At 45.9% G+C, this 22871-nt stretch overlaps 1 protein-coding gene across 4 annotated transcripts in view; it reads right to left on the reverse strand.

The window, feature by feature from the left end:
• Positions 1-22203, reverse strand: part of NR4A3 (nuclear receptor subfamily 4 group A member 3) — a 43740-nt gene extending 21537 nt beyond the window's left edge. The window contains exons 1-7 of one of the 4 annotated variants that reach the window (XM_019649566.1): positions 21657-22202; positions 18648-18674; positions 18265-18435; positions 14894-15858; positions 11104-11233; positions 10464-10636; positions 631-830 (exon numbers count right to left, since the gene is read on the reverse strand). In XM_019649566.1, the coding sequence (XP_019505111.1) occupies positions 631-830; positions 10464-10636; positions 11104-11233; positions 14894-15856 (1466 nt within the window). In that variant the 5' untranslated portion in view covers positions 15857-15858; positions 18265-18435; positions 18648-18674; positions 21657-22202. The other 3 variants (XM_019649563.1, XM_019649564.1, XM_019649565.1) reach the window with 3 other exon arrangements.
• Positions 22204-22871: the final 668 nt, after the last annotated feature.

The following is a 22871-nucleotide window of genomic DNA, read 5'->3' on the forward strand; positions in this document are numbered from 1 at the left end:
AACAAGGAAGATGGGATTTAAAATGCTATATGTGGACTTTTATGAGAGGAGCTGAGATCCTGGGTTCCACCTCTTTGAAAAATCCCTCTGCTTGGGTGTTTGGTGTCACCGAGTATGACAGGTGGAACCAGATCTTTTGATCCAGAAGCTATTCTCTTGAAGTAAACACTGGGGGTTGAGAAGCTGTGGGGACTCTTTAGAGCCCATGTCCTATACTAGAAGGGTGATTTGTAAATAGAACCTGTGAGGTAATGCAATGTTCAAAATAAATACTTGATCCCAGGAAACACTTTATGCACCACGAGACTCTTCCTAGAATCATAGAACGTTGGAGCTACAAGGAGCTTCAGGGATCACCAAACCCAGCCGCCTCGTTATACAAAGAAGGAAACTGAACTTCCAGTGAGGCAAGTGGCCTGCTCGGGGTCTTACAGCAAGTCCATGTTAGAGCTCAGAGTAGAACCCAGGAGTCCTGGCTACCCGTCCAGTGCTCTACCCACTGCTTATCGTCTTTTAATGCCTCATCATTTTTTACATTTCCTTCTTGAGCAGACTTTTCTCTGATGACTCATTTATAAACTTCTTCAAAAGAAGGAGTGAACCAAAGGACAGCAAAATCACAGTACTTACCTGATGGAAAGTCTGAGAACAAACAGCTCCAAAAAGGCTGATTCAATAAGTAAAGTCTGATCTTCTTTGGGGAGATCAGTAAATCCAGGGATCTTCTCTGCCCAGCTTCTGGAGACATCAATGGAGGCTGTCAGAAGGTCGTAGAATTGTTGTACGTGCTCAGCATCTGTGCCCGCAGTGGCGTGGTCAGTGGGGCAGTACTAGGATGCAAACCACAGAGAACAGCGTTATCTCAATTCAACTGCGATGAGAGCGTCATTTGCACATTGGCTCTTCCAAGACTGTCTATGCCTAAATCCTCATGTGTAAGTCCCACAGTTTATAAAACCCTTTTGCATCCACAGTCTCACCTGATTCTCACAATGGCTCTGTGATATAATAGAAAGAGCAAATTTTGTTACTAGTTAACAAAGACATTTGCTGTAGTCCTGTTAGTGCGGTGGTTTTCAATCTTGACTACAATCATTTTGGAAGCTTTAAAAAACACTCAGGTCTGGGTCATCACCATAGAGATTCTAATTTAACTGGTCCGGGGTGGAGACTGGCCCTCAGGAGTTTTAAAAGGTTATTCCAAAGAGCAACCAGTGTTGAGATCCAATACCCCAGAGGTTTGTGACCAAGTGGGCCACCAGGATCTACTGATGCCACTAAAGTGCAGGTGTTTTCAAACAAGATGCTTAGTTAACCCAATGGTTCCTAAAATGTGCTCCCTGGACCAGCAGCATCAGCAACACCAGGGAATATGCAAGAAAGAACATTTCAGGCCTTGCCCCAGACCTACAGAATCAGAAACTCTGAGAGGAGGTCCAAAAAACCGTTCTATCAAGACATCCGGGTGATTCTAATGAAGTTTGGGGATCACAGAATTAACCAATAGGAGAAGAGAAAGACTTTTGCTTACTGTCGGTGGATTTCTGTGAGATAAAACAAACCAGGAAGGGGAGTGGGGTGGTGGGGTGGTGTCTCCTTGGCAGGCCGCCGTGTGCCATCAGACTCAGAATTTGTGGCTACTTAAATTAATGAAAATTCAATATAAGATTCAGCTCCTCAGTCACACTAGCCATATTTCGAGCTCAACAGCCACCTGTGTTATGGAACATTTTCTTTAGAACATTCTATTGAAAAGGATTGATCTAGAAGGTCTCAGGAGAAGAAAGATGTAAGCAGGAATAAAGTCTATACCCAGCTTTTGGATATTCTAGTAGAGTCCGGGTTTTGCTTGAATCACAGGAAGAAAACCTTGCCTGCTTCAGGCAGGAAGATTGACACAGCAAGGTAATAATCATGGGACAACCAACACCACCAAGACTTAAGAGATTCACAGAAACTCTCATGTAAATATGCATATAATTTCCTTCACAATAACAGCCATATGTGCTTTTGCCTCCCTTTACTCAGTTAATCCTCTTGGGGCGTGGATTTTAATTCTTATTTTCCAGATTAAAAAAAAAAATGAGGCTCAGAGATTTTCCCGAGAAAGCAACAGTGGTACAGCCAAGACTTAAATGTGGCCTTGAGATTTCCAGTCTTACCCTCCTGGCTGTAAATAGGTCTGATGTTACTAGCTGGTAGCCTGTGGGAGTTTGCAAAAACATTTTGCCTTGCTCTAATTGGAGGGGTCCAGGTGTGTATTCATCTGGCCCCATGTTTTGCCAGGAGCACAGTGACTGGCACATAACTGACCCTCAGTAAACAGTTGTTGAATATTGTTCAATGAGAGAATAGTCCAGGGAGTGCCTCGGTTTGCCACAGTGCCATAGCCTGGCTGGAGGAGAAGCAGCCAGTAAGCAGCCAGGCACTGATTGGAGAACTACTGAGGTATGAGGAAAAGAGGCACTCGTCTTCATCAGATCTTGTTTTTTTTTTGCTTTGTGCGTTCCCAAGAGGTATCATGAAATAAAAAAAGAAACATCAGACAAGGAGCCCAGCTACTTTAATCCTAGATTTATTTGTCCACGTTGCTAATCTGTGAAATATTGTAGCTCTGCTGCCTACTTTAGTTATCTGGGGTAAATGACTTCACTTTTCTGAGCCTCAATTTTCTCCTCTGTAAAACAGGGACAATACCTTCCTCAGTATTTTGTTGTGATGATTAAATGCGTTAATACATGTGAAGGGCCTGACACACAGGACATGCTTCCCAAATGATGACAGTGATGACTGGGCATGGTTATGATACTTGGAACTCTCCCTGCCCCCCAGCTTTCATATTTATAAAATGGGGGAAGGGGTTGAACTGGAAGGTTTTTGACTCTCTAGGATCCTACAACATCAGGTCCAGTTCAGAGCCTCGGTTTCTCTGTTTTCAATAGTCACACCCAGGCAGGGCCTGGGTTCTGTGAAGCCCTGGACATTTCTGTGATGTAATGGATCATGGGAGCAAAGTCCAGAAGAACTCCTTCCCTCGGATATTCAAGGATGGCAGCCTGATCCTGGTGTCATAGACACTTCCCACCATCTCCTTTCAGCATATATACTATTAATGGGAGGAGAGTAGAAAAAAAGAGATTTTATTGTATTATTTTTTGCTTTCTCCTCTGATATGAATCTAATTCCATATGCTCTCCAAGGGCAGCATAAAATTCAGGGCAGAACCACCTATAGAAAGCTGACAGCACTACATGTGACTCTCCCAAGTTGAGTGGTAATGTGGAATAGAGGCCGCAGGTCATGGGATCCTCCCCTAGGCTCTGGCGCTGACTTGCTGTGCAGCCCTAGACAAGTCATTTAACTTCTCTGGGTCTGCTTCTGCAGTAGGAAGTGAGTGGGCTAGCTGATCCTTAAGATTCTTTCTGGCTCTTGCATTCTGCTATCTTTCTGTTATTGATTTCTAGTTTAACTCCACTATAGTTTGACAGAAGACATTGTATGATTTCTGTTCTTTTAAATTTGTTAAGGTGTGTCTTATGGCCCAGACTACCATCCATCCTGGTGAATGTTGCATGTGATGGCGCTTGCATTCAAGGATTCAAATTTGCTAATCACACCAGGTATGATGTGACTGCCTAGAACTTGACATCGATTCAGCATTATTTTGTTTTAAAATAGCATGTTGAATGGAGAGAGAAAGACTCAAGGATGTAAACTTTTTCCTGAGAATGGGACTTAACGGCTCCCTCCTGCCCTGACTTCCTTGAAACCACGGCTCACAAGTCAATAATCTCTCTGCCTCCAATATTTGCTCAGAATTCTCCAGAGTGCTTAGCTTTCACCCAGGGTCCTCTGCAGGCTTCCGCCCCTGCTGGGCTTCACATTTTGTGCATCCTGCACACAGGGAAATGCAGTCCCTGAGTGCCCTATGTGTGTAGTTTTCTCTGATGGAGCCCAGCAAGGAGGGAAGCCTGCAGGCCTGGCATGCCGGACTCCAGCCAGACCCTCTGGGCTTCACCTGCAGTGATTCTAGTCCATGTTCCAGAATTCTGGGGCCAAATTGGATTAAGCATGAGCCACCAGTAACTTGGGGGTAACTGGGGAGTCAGCATCCAATGCTGAGGGAAAAGACAAACCAAGTCTATTGAACATAAGATTTAAAGAAACATAAAACATTTTAGATTCTTTGTCTGTCTGGCCTGGCCCTTTATAAAAATTTCACCAAGGAATCCTGGACCTGGAGCTGGAAGAGCCAGACCCCCATTTCTGCCTCTGTGCTCCTGTACATCAGTGTCTCAGAGCGAGACAGGTTTGGGGTTCACCAAAGAAAATCTGAAAATATTTGTTTATTGATCATTCCAATCAAACACAGGCCAAATAGTGGAAGACTTTAGAAATGTGTCTTTTTTTCTTGTTCATGCTAATTTTTTATTCCAGGCTATGTGGGTAATTGAGTCATCAAAAATCTGGCTTTACCACTAGTCAGTGACACAGTATTACATTTACTGACAGCTAATGTCTAATGATAATTTCACCAAAGCACCTGAATGAGAATCTAGACCTGCAAACAACAATGGATGTCATTTAAACTAAAATGAGTCTACACATTTCCTATGGTAGTAACATGATTGTACAGGTCAGATTTCAGGCACAGACTGGGCCTCAAATAAGTTATTTGAATGGGAACACCAGTCCTAAAAAATTAGCAATGTGATGCTTTCATAGCAGCGTGGAATCTGATATTTACTCTATCTCACTGTCAGGCCACGCTAACTATGTAAAATATCCTAAGAACATTTTATCTCCCCTTAGAATATTCCTTTTCCTTGGGTCTTTATATTTCTCTGTATATTGGAAATGTGATCATTCTACAAGCCACACTAATATGTATAGATTCTTAGGTTCTTACACTTTAAAAAGTGATACTTTAAAGGTTGGTAGTGAAAAACAAAATTGGCAGTGAATATATTTTCCCCCCAATTTATTTTTTTCTTATCTAATTACCTCCCCTTAAAAACAAAAACAAACAAAACCCCCCAAACTCCCTCTCCTCCCACCAATGTCATCACCGCAATTAAGCGTTTGTTTACTTTCTCTTTCCTTCCGGCAAGTACACCACGAGGGCAGGAGGTTTCCTTGTTCAACAACGTGTCCGTGGCTCTACAACAGTGCCTGACACGCAGGAGCCAGTCAGTTAACATTTGCTAAATGAATTCACTGCTTTCAGGAAAGCGGGGAAAGAGGAGGTTCGATGGGGAAATTGTTCTTATTCAACTGCGTCGGTGGTTCTCAAATCTTACTGTGCCAGAGAATCATCCAAGGCACTTGTGAAAATATAGATTCCTGACTGCCTTCCCCCTCCCAGTGCTGACTCAGTAGGTCTGGGTGTGGTCCGGGAATCTACATCTTAAGCAAACACCCTGGCTCTTTTTGATAGAGGCAGTCTGGGTACCATCCTTGGGGCCATGCAGACCTGGACCCATAGTGGAATTATAGCAGGTATAATGGTCAGTGGGTCAGGGAATGAGAAGGCTGGAAGGGATCCAATCTCCACACCATTCAGATGAGGAAACAGGCCCGCAGAGGGGCAGGAACTGGCCTGAAATCACTCTAACAAATCGAGAGGCAACCTGAGAGGATCTTCTGAGGAGCCTCATGAAGCCACCCTCTTTGCAGAGTTTTCATGCTGTTTACTTTGTAGGTCTAACATGTGTTAGGCTCGTTGTTTCTCAGGCTATCTTATAAACATACTTAAATGCCATTTGCTGGTGCCTGATTTTATCTGAGCCGTAATCTCTTGTATTTGGCATCTGTTACTACATGAAGTGACACCAATTACCAGAAAACATCCTAATTTGCTAAAAAAAACAACAAAAAACAACAATACTTAAAATGACCAACTAACGAGGATGTTAAGTATATTTTCTCATTAATAATTATGCAGGCTCTGAAGCCAAGCGCAGTATCTATATATACTTGTATTGCTAAATTAAAAGCAACTGTGGGGCAGAGAATAGCAACATTTCGAGAAGAAACAAATCAAATGTGACATGTTTTGACTGCACTGATATACAATGATCTGAGCTCAATTTTGAAGGAGAGAAGCTTGGCCCAAAGGAAATATGAAGGTCCCAGAGCCAGGAACGCTTCGCAGAGCGAGGAACTCTCCTTCTGGCCTCTAAAACATTTGTTCCCTCTGAGACTTGGAACACAGTTCCTCCACCTCCTTTTCCCACAAATGGGGAAAACCGCTCCATTGCTACCTTAAAAGGTACATAGAAAGATCAGAACATACCTGCCTGGCAAACCTGTCCTCGTTTCTCTATTTGCGTGATTCACCAGGGGAAGCTAGTACCTTTTATAAATTGTTTCTGGCAAACCAACTGTCTGACAAGGCAAATTCTTATATAAAATGTAATAAATTATGGATACGTGTTAAAATGTTCACATCGGCTGCTGCTGAAGAGTGGGATTAGGCAGGGATAAATGAGAGCAAACTTCCATTTTTCACTTGATCCACTTCTAAATGGTTTGCCTTTTAAAAAACCATTTATTGTAATTTTTTAAAATCAAAGAGTTTTGATTTTTAAAAATATCTAGTAAATTGCTACTAAATATAAGTAGCAGTATGGTGAAATAGAAACAAATTTTCTTGAGTTTTGGGGTTTGGGTCTAGCCTAGCTCTGCCACTGGTCTTAGGCAAGCCACTTAACCCCTGTAATCCTTTATTTACTCCTCTGAAAATATGGGGGTTGGAGTACATGATCTCAAAGTCACCTTCAGTTCTATACATTTATAAATATAAAACTTTAAGGAGAAGGTATTATGAAAATTGAGTTTCAATGAATGATATTCTTTAAAAAATTACTGAAACCATAATTTATATCACATACAGCTGGAGCTTAAGTGAAATTATGTGTGATGAATATTACATGAGAATATATGTGATGGTGCCTAGCCCAAAGCAAGCGCTCTATAAATTCATTTTGCTTCATTCATTTTATGTTAATGTTTTTTAGAGAACAAAGCAAGTTGAATCTTGTTAAACAAGTTACTCAATACCATATATTCTTATATGTATAAATAATCACTTGCATTTAGGGACAACAAGGTAAATCCCAGAATCATAAAATCTTAGTGTTGGAAGGAACTTACTATCATCCAACATAACTCCTCTGCTTGTGAGAAATCTTGTTGTGTTCTTCTCATTGACTTGCGTTGATGAACTCACACTGCCACAGCAGCTCTTGTAGCTAAGAGAGCTCATCTTTATTTTCAGAGTGCTCTGAAAGGCACCCTCTCCTTCTCCCTGTAGATCTATCCTTGGGAGCGACAGTCCTCTGCCACAGGGCAAAAGAGCGACCTAATCCTGCCAAACCTTCTCCTTTCCTGTCCACATATTTCCATTTCCTCCAATCATCCCAAGCAAGTTTCCAGAAACAGTATGTCCACATCCCTGTTAAACCCCAGCTTAGAATTGGACTCAGTCCTGAAGTGTGGTCTGACAGGACAGAGTTCGTGGGACCAACACCCACTTGGCTCTGGTCCTTTCCTTTTGCAGCCGAAGGTAATTTAGCATCTCTTCCGTCCACTACATATACTTTGTTGGTTCATAGTAAGTGAGTGTGGAATAAACTCCCAAGATCTTCTTAACATGAACTACTGACAGGCCAAGGCTCTCCCATGTTTTAAAATTCTAAATGCTTAGCTTCACATTTATTTTTGTTAACTTTCTTCGTGATGGTTTCAGCCCATCCTGTTCCAACCTGTCGAAATCACTCTGAATGTTGATACTGACATCCATCATATTAGCAATCCCTCCCAGCTTTCTGTCATCTGTAAATGTGATCAGCATGCCTTCTCTGTCTTCATCCAAGTTTCTGATGAAAACTCACTGTATTTTTTAAAAGTCTTTTAATTTAATTGATTTTGGTCCAATTTTTGATAATTTTGTAAAGCTATCTTAAAGCAGGAGAATCCAAGCTATGAGGTTCAACCTGACTCCAAAACAATGCAATTAAAATAAAAACGCTTTATAAAATTGAGCCAGGCCCCAAAGGTAGTATCAGTGTGACCCAGACTCTGGCATGGTCAATCTGCTATTTTCAACAAAGCTAACAATTAAATTGGATAAATGTTTGTTGATGAGGATGATGACTCTAGTCTAACACATTGAATGGTGCAGAGGTAAGCAAACATGGTGGATTGATTTTTTTAGTGTGGCGACAGTTCCCAGCTGAGACAGCTCAAAGTGCTGGGGAGGGTTTGCCACTAAATAACTGATTAGGCCATGTAGACTAATAATCTGATAATTTGGAGCCAAAAAAAATGACTTTTGGGGCCTAAATTCTCTGGACTGACCATCAATAGTGATTTCAAATGCCCTAGAACAACAACAGAGTGTATGCCTCAGTGTGGGCAGCACGGAAAACCTTCATTAATTCAGAAAAATTGCAGGAGAGGAGGCCAAAGTTGCTTCAGGGAGAAGTCTTTATTCCCTAATGCTTTGCCAGCACCCACTCTCACCGAAATCAGAGATGCAGTAAAGTTTGGTGTTTAGGAGAACAGGCTTTGGGGTCCAATATGCTTGACTTCTAATTCTATCTCTGATGCATATTAGCGATGTGACCTTGGACAAGCCATTCCTTTAGCCTTTCTCAGTTTTTATCTCCACATCTGTGAAACAGGACTCATAACACTTACCTTAATGGTATTGCTACATGGCACCTGACATGTGAAGTGTTCCTACTCATTAGAACATTCAACAAATGGTAGAATAAGATTTGGCAAGGACATAATGAACAGGGAGGGCACTGTGCTAAAGTTTGGATAAGTATCATTTTATTTAATCTTTACAATCCCCTGGAAATAGATATTATTATTATTATTATTATTATTATTATTATTATTATTATTCCATAACACAGATGTGGAAACTGAGGTATTAAAAGGTTTAATCAGTTGCCCAAGGTCACCCAGTTACCAAATGATGGTGTTGGGATTGTAATCTAGGGCCCTGCATGGTTCCAAAGCCTAAGCCCTTAACCTCTGCATTATTCTGTGAGACTATTATTTGAGACTTGACTTTAGTCAAGAGACACTACTTGAAATCAGAATAAGAGTCCTCAGTCTTTGGTGCTAAGGCTCTACCATGCTTCTTGTATGAAGTCTTGTGATCAGGTGCAGAGAGGATGCTTCACAGCCTATAATGAGGGTAGGGGTGAGGGAAGGAGGATCATAGTGGGTGTACCAATCACCCTCTCATTTCTGTCAACACTGCGACCTAAAAGGGGGACACATAACAGACACATCCACACTCTTTGCCAGCCATTCAACCAGAAGTTTGAAATACTGAATAGACCTGGGAAGGCAATCTGGTAGTAGCGGCCAAGCTAGATCAACCCACTGGGGATCCCTGGACTGCAATCTCTCTGACCTGTGTGCAGACTGTGTTTCTAAGTTTTCTCGTCTCAGAGTGAGTTGGGTTAACTATCCCTATAGCTCCTGGTTCCTTAAGTGGTTAAAGGAGACAGTGTACCACAATGTCTAGCATGTAGATATTGCCCAATAATTGTGATTATTTTTTTCTTCCTTTCCCTCTTTGGCAGGATCCTGTCTTATTAGAAGTTTGCTTTTCTAAGTCTTTTTAAAAACTGCCTTACAGTAATGTTTATACATCTGCTCCGAAAATCCTTTCTCATAGTTCTTCCCTGTGTTATCCAAATTTCGGGCAATTTGCAGAATTCGAACTGGGATTTTACTATATCCCATAGGAAATAAAAATGTTGATGTATTTCGGTTGACTTAAATAACAACACTGGTAATCACCTATGGTTTTCAAATGTTTTCTCAACCATCGAATGATGTTCAAAACATCCCTCTGAGGTTAAATACTGTAATCATCTCCACTGTAGGGATCAGAAAGCCAAGAGCAGAAGCCAGGTGACACAGGTAGGAAGCAGCAGAGGCTGCATCGCATCCCGGTCCTCCTGATACCTCCTGATGTCAAGGCCAGAGCTTCCTCCTCTCCATCAATGGTCTAATCCCTCTGAATAAGCAGGAGGTCAATCAATGCCAGTGCAACTGGGTAAACTGCTTAAGGATAACTTAACGCTCACCCAGATGGTTTGATTACAATATGAAAAAAACAGTAGTCACTTTGTCTAAACCATGAAAGAAATCTACAAATTGTAATCCACCTGTGCACACTTTCGCTGGCATAACCATCGGGAATTCTGTGACAATGGGTATGACAGGTGCAGCACTGTCAGGGTCATTTGTTAAGGCATTTAGAGATCCAATAAGGCAAAAATTATTTGGTGCAATGGATGCACTGGAATTGCTAAATGAAGCGAGAAAGATAGAAAAGGTATGAAAACTGTTTAGCACCATGGCAGGCACAAAGTCATTCAATCAACTCTTATTACTAGTACCACCAAAAAGCAGGATATCATAAAACTTACTCTGGAATAATCAAGATCTCTGGGCGTTGAGTCTGTTAAAGCTCGGACAAGGGCATTCATCATACAGATCGGAGGAGAAGGTGGAGAGGACTGAGAAGGTTCCTGCTGTAATGGGCTCTTTGGTTTGGAAGGCAGCCGACCTCTCCTCCCCTTCAGACTATCTGTACGGACAACTGATATTGACAGAAAGAGAGAAAAAAAATGTCTTCAACCATATTCATGAGTAGCCATAAATCACAAAAAGGTATCGAAACACTTGATAGTTGAGCAATTATTAATGAGACCAACCTTTTAAAAGTGGCAGTAAGTTTGGAATAACAGTCACACAGTGACTTAATGAGGGTTGAAACGAGCAGCATAAAAGCCACCCGTACTTACATTTGGTAATGAGTTAGCCCTAAGAGTCTCCTTCTTAAATAGAACAAAAATGTATGTACACAAGCTCTCTATTGATTTCGAGACATTAGAATAAGTAGTCCTCAGCTATTTTTAAATGTAAACATACACGGTAAAAATAAAATGTTAGAAGGAAAGGGAAACTAGGAAAATTCACCATCCCAACGTAAATATTAACATTTTTTTTTCAGCGCTATCTGAGAATACATATAAACAAGCGGTATAAAAAGCATTATATCCATACCTTCTTTAACCATTCCAACACTGAGACACTTCTGAAATCGACAGTACTGACATCGGTTTCGACGTCTCTTGTCTACGGGGCAGTTTTTATTTGCCAGGCAAACATATTTTGCATTTTTCTGCACCGTTCTCTGAGAAAATACAATACACAGATAGTCAACTAATAGTTTCTGGAAAGAGGTAGGACCTGACAAGATGTATTTTAATTACAATGTGAAAAGCGACAGTGCAATTCGTATAATTAGATAAATTTAATTTCCTAACACGCTAGCCTGCAGGAAAAACAATTTTATTAGTGTTAGCTGCTGACAATGAAAATCATCTTGGATTATTCTGAAGCAAGTCTCAGGAGACATCCAAGCCTGAATGATAAAATCATATCTGAAATTACCAGGTCAACATATCATACCTTGGAGGATTAGATTATCTCCACTTTTAATATCCCTTTGGGAACAATTTTCTACTTGTTCTAGTCCCCTGATTATTGCTGACCTTATTAAAATAGAATCAAAGTTATCTGGGATGTACTTTGTTGGCTATCACTTTTGTAAGTCAAATATCACAGTTAACTGGCTTTGTTCCCCAACAGAGATGAAATCATAAAAAGCAAAAATCAGGGTTTGTCTAGTTCAAACATACAGGAAATAATGTTTTAATGCAAAAAAAAAACCAACCCTCAATTAGCCTGTGTCGTTCCTTTTGTCTTTAAAAGAATATATATGGTACATTGGCCATTTCTGATTTCTGAAAGCAAAATCTTAAAATTGGATACTAAAAACCACTATCACATCCAAGAAAGAAAAAAAACCAAAACCAAAAAAGAATGAGAGAAAGAAAGGACTGTGAGAGCCATGTACTGTCAATGAAAATTCCCATTACTAGGTTATTTGATAAATAACTATTGACATAGACATCAAAGTAGCCATATTGTAAAATATACATTGTAAAACTTGGACTTGGATATAAAATAATGTTGTGTTCTTCAGAATCACATATAATTTTTAAAATGACACATGAAAACAATTAAGTATAATTTTATGCTCCAAATGTAAGGGAAGCTTGAGTTTTTAAAAACTAAAAACTTCTGTGCAAAAAGTTGTGTATTTACCACTTAGGGAGAAATCATTCAGGAATTACCTGACTCCATACAACTCCAAATAGAGCGGAGAGTTGGAATTTATTTGGCAAGCCTAAGAAAAAGAAATCCAGGTAATTTGGGATTGGTCATCTATTTTGTGCCCAAAATTTGAGATTTATTTTCAATGTTTACTTTCAGCAACACTCAGCCCCCCATTTATTAGCGTTCACTCTATCACCTTTTAATTCCATGTTAGGAGATCATTTCTAAACTGCTCATATAATATAAAACTTTAAAAATCGAACAAAGCCAGATACATTTCCCCTGCTGTAGCTGGTGATTTTAGTTTAAAATGCAAAATGCCAAAACACAGTCATCCTTCTGCGTTTCCAGCATTTAAATTCTTAGCAGTCTGGAAGGGGAGGAAACTTGTATTTCCTGAGTGAAGCTCTCTTTCCTCAAACATGCAGTAATTTCTAAAACTCTATTTCTTGCCATTATCCTCAAGGCTCTATGCCAATTTCAGCGCTAGTGGCATTTTGCTTCAGGTATCCGTTCTCCCAATAACCTGAAACCTTTCCCACAGTTGCAGGCGCCCACACGGGTTAAGGACAGGGAGAGATCGTTACAGTTCAATCACTGAATTCCATCATTAACTGCATTTCATGTCACATTTTTAAAGAATTCAATTTAATGGTAGAAAGCCACTGGGTAAAACCTGCTCCTGCTCCCTTAATTAACAGATCTGTGGGGTGGTTCTCCCCCATTCAACACCCCCCCACACACACACCCCGGCCTTTCAAGTATAGATTTGTTTTCACGGGATTGCTGCGGAAAAGGAATGCTGTTGGGGAACATTTAATTGACATTTCTAGACTAGGAATGTATTACCACTCCTGTATTTTGGTCAACTCTCAATTATTCAGGCATGATTATATTTGAAGTTACTTGTACTCCTCTTGTTTTTCTTTCTTTTCCCTGTTTTGGCTGCCCATTTCACTGCCTTTCAGCATTTCCACTGAAATGATGTAAAAATCAAATCTGCGAAAGGAATGCAGTTCCTTGAAAGCAATCCTGGTTAAAGCTTGAGTAGTTAAGACAGAAAAAAAGGCTAACCTGAGGGTTGTTCATGTAAAACATCATACTCATGCATACCTTCTGTATGGCGCTTAACATACTGTAAAGTCTTTCCACAAGCATTTTCTCATTTTTCTGCAGAATTTAATTAATCACATGATTCCTATCTCCAGATCAAAAATAACTTGTTGCTTGTTGGTATGTATACCAATCCACAACCATATGCATTTTTTAAAATGCCTGGTAGTTTTCACTTATAATGAACTGTAGTTTTAAGTCCCTTCATAAATGTTTTGTCTCATTTAATACTCACAGCCCTTCTCTGAATTTTCTTCACCTGACAGGGAAACTGAGGCCTAGAACTGTCATGCCCAACGTCATAGAATTGGTAGGTGACAGATCAAGGACTCCTATTTGAATGTTCTGATTCCACTTCCAGTCTGCTCCCAGATACATCCCTATTCACCTCCCAAATCCGAGTTACCCAATCAGCATCCAGCTTCCCTCTCCCTCCACCCTGCCCAGCACTGGAGGCTAGAAAGTAATCATCAGAGAACATTTGTGCGTTGGCAAATTCCTGAGACAATGGCCAGGGGAGTGGGGAGGGTGGCACAGAATTAAGTGTCTGAAGAAATCTCAGTAGTTAAAGCAGAATAGCAAGAGAACCAGGCCTCTTTCCCCTGAGGGGTGTAAAGAGCACCGAATTCAAGAATCAGAGGAAATCAACTGGAACTGTCCCACGTGCTGATAAATCACTGTTAACAGGCTACACAAGGCTTCACTCTCCAGGCTTCAGCTCCTCATGGGTAACATATGGGGGACGCTGAAGCCCCTCCCATTGTAAAATCCTCCTTTGGGTCTATGAGATAATGAACAACTTCCACACCTGGCACCGTGGGTTGCACAGAGGTAGAGTGGATTGGTGAGACCCCAGCTTCTACCTTCTAGTGGGGAGCTGCCCCAAGCTGCATCAATCTAGTTGCCCCTGTCTATTCTGCAGCTGCAGAGCTGTGAAGATGCTCTACACTTTGGGGTCATGCAAATACATGAGTTGTCATCCTTTCTCCATCTCACTCTCTGAGTGTATGTCCTGGGCAGTTGAATAACCTCTCCAAGTTTCCATTTCCTCATGTACAAAACAAGGGTAATTAAGATCAACCTTAAAGACACTGTTAATAAAAATAGCTAGTGAGTAGCGAGAATTCAATCTCGGGTCTGTCTGATTCTAGAGTCCTAGTTCTTCCTAGGAGGAACAAATGAGATACAAATGTCCAGGGCCTGGCACACAGACCCTATCCCCTCAGGATGGACAGAAGAGGAATGTAATGAGGTTTTAGCACTTTTGAGGTCACAGATCTCTTTGCGAATCTACTGAAAGATCCCTCCAGGAAAATGACCATAAGACGTTGCCAAGTCAAGAAGTTTTACAGCCCCCTCAAGTCCATCTGGGCGGCCTCCTGTAATTGGACTTCAGGTTAAACCAAGCTGAGAAAACGGATGGGAAGGTGCTAGGAAAGCAGAGGAGAACAATTACACCTCTCAAACCCGGAAGGCCCCACACAGATGCTCCCTTGAGCAGGTGGCTGAGGAGGCTGGCTGCGGAGGGAGGGGGCGCCAGGAGGAGGCGTGCGCTCACCTTGAAGAAGCCCTTGCAGCCCTCGCAGGTGCGCACGCCGTAGTGCTGGCAGGCGGCGTTGTCCCCGCACACGGCGCACGTGCCCTCGCCGGACGACGAGCTCCTGTTGGGCGGGGAAGGTAGGCTGGGGCTCTCGCCCAGCAGGCTAGACGCGGTGGGGGAGGCCGTGAGGCCAAGCGGCGGGAAGGCCAACGTGGCCGCCCTCTTAGCCAGCGGCAGCCGGTACGGATGACCCTCGAGGGCGCCGGCCTGGCTTCCCGCGGCGGCGGCGGCGGCTCCCAGCGGCAGGCTGAGCGCGGCGGCGCCCGTCGGGTCGTAGCCGAGGTGGTGGCCGCCGGCCGGGCTGGGCGCGGGCGGGTGCGACGGCGAGGGCTTGAACTGGTAGAGTGGGAAGCGCGTGCCGGGCACCGTGGGCATCGCCTTCATCGGTGGGTCGAGCAGCGGGCCGGGCGCGATGCAGCCTTGCGCCGCGGAGAGAGCGTCGTTCCACAGCGCCCCCGCCTGCGGGGGGAAGCCCGGCGTGGTGGGGGTGGACGGCGGGGACTGCTTGAAGTACATGGAAGTGCTGGGCAGCACCTCGTCCTCCGGGCCGGAGGGGGGCGGAATGGATGGCTGCTGCTGCTGTTGCTGGTGATGGTGGGTGTGGGGGTGGGAGTGGGGGTGATGGTGGTAGCCGTGCGCGCGGCCCTCCTCTACCTTGATCAAGGGTCGCGGCCCGGAGGGCTGCATTTGGTACAGGCAGGAGGGCTTGAGATCGTAGTTGCTCGAGTAGCCCTCCATGAAGGTACTGAAGCTGGGCAGCGATGTGGTGGCCGTGGCCGTGATCTCAGTGCTGCCGAGGTCCATGGTCAGCTTGGCATAGTCGGGGTTCATGATCTCTGCGGTGTATTCTGAGCCGTAGGTCTGTGCTGCATAACTGGAACCTGGAGGCGAAGGGCTATACTGGGCTTGCACGCAGGGCATATCTGCAGGGACAGGGAAAAGGGTCTCTCAGAAGCAAGTTAGCACTCTTTCTTAGCCAATACCGTGGGTAGCACTGGCTTCATTGCTCTTCAATCTGGCAAACAGGGAGGAAGTAACAACACCCTTTCCTCCTGGTAGCATAGATTTAAAGCCCTTTCCTTTCTTCCTCTTTCCCTCCCTTCCTTCTCTAGGAAGAAAGCTGGACCCCTTCTTGACAGACGCTCAAAAGGTTCACAGGATGCCCAAACCCGGCCTCCTGGGGACCTCTGCGCCCACTTTCCTCCCTTGCCCTGTCTTCCACCTGATCTGGGAAATTTGATGTCTTCCCTCAAAGGCCCAGTGATGTTTTTAAAAGTGGTTTTGAGCCTAATAAATCAACTGGAGTGATGTCAGCCACTAGTTGGGAGGAGAAAAAAAAAGCCAGTGAATACCGTGTTGGTTTTTTTGGGGGGAAAGTGGCCACTGGTCCCCCACGCCATACACACTGATCTATAAACCTATGAGTTAGTAAAAAAAGGTGTCCTACATGGGACTTACTGGCTAAGGGAAACAATGACATTCTAACATTTTACAAGTGCCAACCAAGGCCACCCACGCAAGTTGTGGTATATTTCTCCCACCCACTCCTCCAAACAGGGCTAGCAGCCTGCAAAAACTGGACCCCTGTTGATGACTTCAGCCAGCTAGGTGGTGAGGTGGGAACATAGGCCCAGGAAATGGACTCGGGGGAGTTTGTACCATCTGCAAAGAAAAAGATAAGCAGCTGCAACAAAACACCCACCAAACTGCTCTCTGCCATATACTGTGTGTGTGTGTGTATTATATATATATATATATATATATATATATATATATATATATATATATATATATCCTGCAAATCTTACTAATAAAACATAAAACATATCAGTAGCTGTTTTATGACAAAAGTTTACAGCTATCATAATAGGTAAATTAGTTTACATATTTTCTTATGACAGAATTAGTACCCCTAGAAAATAAAGCAGTTTCTTAATAGGTTTTAGTTTCTCTGCCACTTTGACTCTATTGAGCCCCAAAGCAACAGATATCCAGGGTGCTTACTGCTGTTCAGAGAGGTTGGGCTGGATGTGAGGAAGGCCCTGAGAATTATTGGATCTGGTGGATGAATTATCTAATTAGTTTCCTTAATCGCTAAAGGCAAATGGTAAAATGGGTAATTTCTGGTGGTTGGTTTTTCTGAACCAAAGGAAAACCAGGTGCTTAACATCTATATTTGGAGTCTATGGTGTAAAAGGTGTGACTAATAGAAAAGTGAGGACTTCACATTTCCTTTGATATCTTTCTTACTCACATTTCCAAATCTGATTGAGTCATGCCTGTATGGGATGAAATCTTGACTTGAAAAAAAAGGTGATGAGGGCCTGTTGGAAGAAGCAGTGATAAGGAGTGTCCAGTTCAAGCCTTTATTTTCCAAGCAGGCCTTAAAAGCATTCACTCTTTTGAAGTTAAAGGATGACTTATCCTGCTGTCCAGTTGTTGGGGTGAAATAAAAGGGTAATCATTTAAAAGAAAGAACACTGCCTGATGTTTCACGTCTTCTTCCTTCAGACCTCTAGGATTTCTCCTCCACTAGTCTTTTCTGTCATTCTTCCTTGCCAATCCCTACCTATTACTCTTGGGTCTTTCTGTGGTTTCCAAATAGACTGTGAGCTTGCTGGGACTGAGTTCTATTTAGCTGCATATCTTTGGTGCCTACAGAGGCCTGGCACCTGGTACCCTTTAACAAATGCATGAAGAGGTGTTACAAGCCAAGCCTGAAATACTTTTTTTTTTTTTTTTTACTAACTCAAATTTACTCCTTGGTTTTCAGGTCAAATGCTTTTTCTCTTTTCCTCTGAGCATCAATAATCCACAAGCCTGAAATATTTTTTTTTTTTTTTTTTACTAACTCAAATTTACTCCTTGGTTTTCAGGTCAAATGCTTTTTCTCTTTCCCTCTGAGCATCAATAATCCACACTTCTGCACCCAAATGATTTGGGTTTTTTATACAAACAAAAATGCTCTGTATTGCTCTAAGTGATCTGACCCATAACTTGTAAATGTATAAACTAGATATAAAAGAAGAGTAAAAATGAAGACATTAAAATGTATTAAACGATTCTAATCTATGGTATACTTGCATTTTTCTTAGAAAAAAAATGTTTCTGAGAAAGGCAACATTTAATTTGGCTGCTCCAATCAGTAGCAACAGGGTGTGGTATCCAGAGGAGCTTCGTGCAAGGAAGCCACCTGGGTTGTGAAATGCTCGGCCAGCAGTCACTGTCCTGGCTCTGAGCAAGTGGACCAGTTTGCCTGCTGGTTGTGTGGCTCCTCCACTCACCTCTCCCAGCCAGGGAGAAATAAGGGGTAGTGCCTTCAGACCTACCTGGAGGATATCTTGCGCGCTGAATGGTGGGGCTGTGGATCTCTCCAGCAGAGGCTGAGAGTGGAGGAGGCAGAGACGTCTGGCTAGTGAAAGCGGCGGTGCTGCCCGGCTGTGCTGAGGGTCCAGTCTCGGGGCCGGTGCTTGCCGGGCTGCGCACTTCCGCAGTGAACTCTACGGGCACCAGGAGAGGACAGAGATCACAGGAAAATCAGGCTGGGTCACCGCGGCCTGGGCTGGGCTGGGCGTATTGGGAGTTGGTGGGGGCCTCTAGAAATGCTATGTTAATTACCAAGAATTATGAGGGTAAGAAAGCAGTGCTCGGAGTCACGGGGCAAGAAGCATCACACCATCGAGGAAAGGCTGTCCGCACCCACCGCACTCACCGCCGCTCTATCGCACCCGAAGGGAGGCTAAAAAACGCGCAGTCTGACGTCGCCCAGAAATCCCAGAAATCGATCCCTCTGCCCCCACAATTGGTTCCGAGCTCACGAAGTCAGGAAAGCCAAAGAGAGGAAAACACTTGAGGAAAGCGTTCCTCCCGAATTCGGGGGTCAGTGAGTGTGCACGAGCGGAAAATAGTCATTTTCCAATTCCACCCGCCCCCACCCCTCAAATACAAATTTTACACGTCGCATAGGAAACACACAAGGTCTGGAACGAATGCATGAATGCCCCGAGGAATTAAGAAAGTCTGAGCTTTTCATTCTAAATGCTAATGGAGCTTCGCTTCTATTAGCCGGGAGTTTTCGGGGGCCAGGGGTCAAGCAAACAAAAGGGCATAGTGGAAATAGGCCCCTCCTGGAAGCAAGGCAACAAGGCGGATGGGTTCGTGGCTGATGGGAAGGGCAGAGGGTGGCCTCCTGCAACCAGCTGGCGGTATCCTCGAGGGTGGGCGACTTCGAGGCTGGGGGCTAACCGGCGGCCCGGAAGGGGCACATTCCGGAGGTTGCCTCAGCGGCTCCGAGGCAAGCGTCTCTGCGTTTTGCCTCAGCGAAACTTTTGTAGCTGAAAGCGCAGCTCGGCGGGCCTCGAGGAAGGATCCTAGCGCCCCAAACTCCGGCCTATAGCGCCCCCTTTGCTGGCACCCAGTCGCAGCTACAGGGGTGGGAACTTGGAGCCGAAATAAACAAACCCCCAAAATCCTCGGTAGTGCGTGGCCGAGAGGGTCGTATAAGTTTCGTCTCCCGCAGTCCCTGAGTCCAGGGCTTCCCTGAAGGAAGAGAGAGGGACTTGGAGCCTTCAGGTCCGGGGAGTCCTGACCACCAGGAAATGAGGGATTCCCTTGCCACCCTCAGCCCCAGCCCCAGCTGATCCTACGGAAAGCTTACGCGAGCTCTAGCGCAGGCACGGACCCGATCTTTCCATGGCTATGTAGCGAGCGCTTCCTATCCCCCACCCCTCGCATCTTCAATGGGGGTCTCCAGCAACCTCCCACCGCCCCCTCCACTTGGTGCCCACATTCCCGCTCTTCCCCCGGGCCTTTCAAGCGGAGCCCTTCTCCGAGGATTGGCCTCTATGACTCGGGTGGGCGATGGTCGCATCTCTTCCAGGAAGGGGTTCCTGTCGAGCATCAGCGTTTGCGGGAGAGCGACACCACATCTCTTACAGCTGAGCGGAGCGCCCCTCTGGCCCCCCCACCCCACTTCAACCAACCGGCGGGTTACCTAGGCAAAGCCTCCGCGCCTGGAAACATGTTCTGCCGCTCCTGCTCGCGGTCTCCGGGGCCGGGAGCACGGAGCCTCGGGGGTTGTAAATTAGGAAGAAACAGCTACCTCTGTCAAAGCCCCTTTCTTTCTCGTGGGCAGACGAAAGGCACACCCCCGTGTTCCCCTCCCGGTAGTGAAGCGTGTGGAGGAAACCGTGAAACGCACCATTGTGACCCGGGCTCCTCCGCGGAGTTTCCAACCCTGGGGAGCGGGGGCGGAGGTTGGGCGGGGGCAGGAGGAGTGGAGGAGAGACCGACAGAAAGGGAAACACAGAGATTCTCAGAAAGACGGAGGGAGAAAGAGGAGACAAACCGCGGGGAGAATTCCTGAGAGCGCACGGTCGCAGGGAAGGGCGTGCGTGGGTACTTGGAGAGGGAGCTGGTGTGGAGGCTGCGATGGCCTAAGGCGCCTTTGATATTCACATTAGAGCATCTTGTTCAGCTAAGATAACCTGAATAAACTCTAACTTCACTCATCGTGCCCAGTAGCCGCGTTGGGCAGCTTTTTCTTTCCCCAACTTAGTTCTATAAAACATTTCTTCGTCGTGGGAAAAGGAGATTCAGGATTGAATTCGTGATGAAATGACTAAACAGGCGCCCTGTACCTCTCTCCTGGCACCCCAAGGCTCTGGGATAACAGCCCGAGATTTCTGATTACCAACTCCCTTGCTGCTCTTCCCTCTAAAGTATCTAGAGGCATAAACATACGGCAGTGTTCAAAAACGTTCTTTGGAATCAATGGCCAAACGCTTTCTCCCTCACGACTGCCCCAAGCTTCCAACAGGTTCGAGAGGTGCCTTTGGAAGTCAATCTCCACAGGCTGCGTTGGCACGACTGTTCTCTTACCACCGAGAACTTTCGTTTCTATTGAGAGTAAAACGCTCTGAGCAACTTCTCCAAAAGCGCGAGTTCTGTCAGTTAAGAGTAAAACATGCCTTTCCCACACGAGCCAAGCCCGGAGACGAGGGACACGGTCCCCACGCGTGTCGGGCCGCGGGAGTCCGCAATTACACGCGATTACCTTCGAAGGGAAAAGTGTAAACCGGCCAGTCTGCGACGACGGGCAGACGTGTCCAGTCGAGCCCTAGGCTCATTTCAATACAATAAGTCACATTCTTACGATTATGCCCTTTCCCGAGATCCTCGGAGCGCCTTTGCAAACTCCGGCTGCTGTTGCCCAGGCCCCTTCCCTTCCAGTCAACCACTCAGAGTCACCATTAGGTGTATTAACTAGGACCCACCGGAGCCCCTATCTTTTTAATCCTAGTTAAAAGGCAGGAAAATTACTGCCGTTCATCACTGGAGCTGCAACTCCCTGCCGCTGCCGCCGCTGCCGCCGCCGAGAGCATCATTACCATGACAACTAGAACCGAAATACCCTGAATTACATCGGTGGAGCTGCTACCGCACAAATCCTGGTCCTCCTCTTTGTTAGAGGCTTTTCGCCTCTTTGGGTGGGGGCCGAGGGGAGAGGAATCCCGCGAGCCCCAGAGATCTCCATGGGCCTGCTACAGGGGAAAAGTTTCAGATAGGAACCCACTGGTCGCTCGCTCCTCAAGCAAAGCCTCAGTGAGGAGGTGAGGGGGGGAAACCCCCACACTCAAAGTTGTCAATTTCGGAGGGACGCTTCCTAGAGCGCCAACTTTTTAGCAAGTCCCCCAATTCACTGTGCGAATCTCATACGTACTTGAATGCTGTGGCGGTTCCGTCTTTAGAGCGAGTTTCTAGAAAGCTGTCCCGAAATCTGCACTGGGAGGGGAGTCACAGCTGCTGTCCCGGAAGGGCTGCGATGTATAAGCCCAGCGGCTCCCAGAGACGGTGCGAGGCTGGCAGGGGATGCTGTGATCCCGACTCATGGGAGAGCGCCGCCGTGGAGTTCCGCGGGCGTCCTGGCTCCGGCCACGACCAGGGGGAAGGATGCCGCCGCTATTCCCACCTCCAAGGCCACCGCCTGTGCTGTCAGCGTTGCAAAGTGAGCTCCGGAGGGGCGTCCGGCTACCGCGCGGTGCTGCACCGGCGAGGACGCCGGGTGAGAGGGGTGTGAGCGCACCGGAGAGAGCGGAGTATGTGTGCGGAGCGTGTGTGCGCGCGTGTCTGTGTGCGAGTGAGGGAGCGGGTGTGAGCTTGTCTGTGTGTGGGGTGCGGAGGAGGAGCAGGAGCTGGAGGGGTGGGGGGCGGGAGGCAGGAGACTCCGCTCTCCCGGCTGCGCGTTCGCTCGCTCTCTCGGCACGTCATTTATGCCACAGGAGCCCTAGCGGCCTCTCCATAGAGTGCCTGGAATGCGAGACGTCAATGTGACGCCATGGGACGCTACGTCACCCTCCTCCTCCCTCCCCCTGGCCCAGCCGGTTCCGCGTGTGCGAGGGAGGGTATGTGTGCATGTGAGCGCGCGCGCTGTTCCCCGGCCATTCGCCGGGCGGCACAATGGAAACTACTCGGCGCAGCCAGCCTCAGCCCGCGGGCCTTTCGGACGCGCGCTGGCAACCCCTTTGCAGTGGCGCTGCTCGCCTGGGCACGATCCGGCGAGTGGGAGCAGCAGCCCGCCGGCGGGTCAGGCGGGACCTCCCAGCTGTCAGGCTCGGGTGGAGTAGAGTTGGAGGAGTGCTGCTGGCGCGCCTCCGAGGCTGCCCCGAGGCAGGGAGCCAGGGCGAGGGGGTAAGGGAGAGGACAGCTCTTCCGAAAGGGAAGGCTCCGCCAGCCAGCTTCTCCGAGTGACCTGGCAGCCAGTGCAGAAGGAGTCAGGCACCAACCCAAAGACTCCCTGAGGTGCGGCTGCGCTTTCTGCCAGCAACAGTTCTAAAACTGTTTACGGCTCTCTGGCCCTCTGCACCTTAGGCTAATCCCTGTCCTCCCATCATTAGCTGGGTGCGTGTTTCCCACAGGGATGTAGGTAGCTCCGGGA

Source organism: Hipposideros armiger, unplaced genomic scaffold (assembly GCF_001890085.2).
Source record: "Hipposideros armiger isolate ML-2016 unplaced genomic scaffold, ASM189008v1 scaffold_133, whole genome shotgun sequence".
NCBI lineage: Eukaryota > Metazoa > Chordata > Mammalia > Chiroptera > Hipposideridae > Hipposideros > Hipposideros armiger.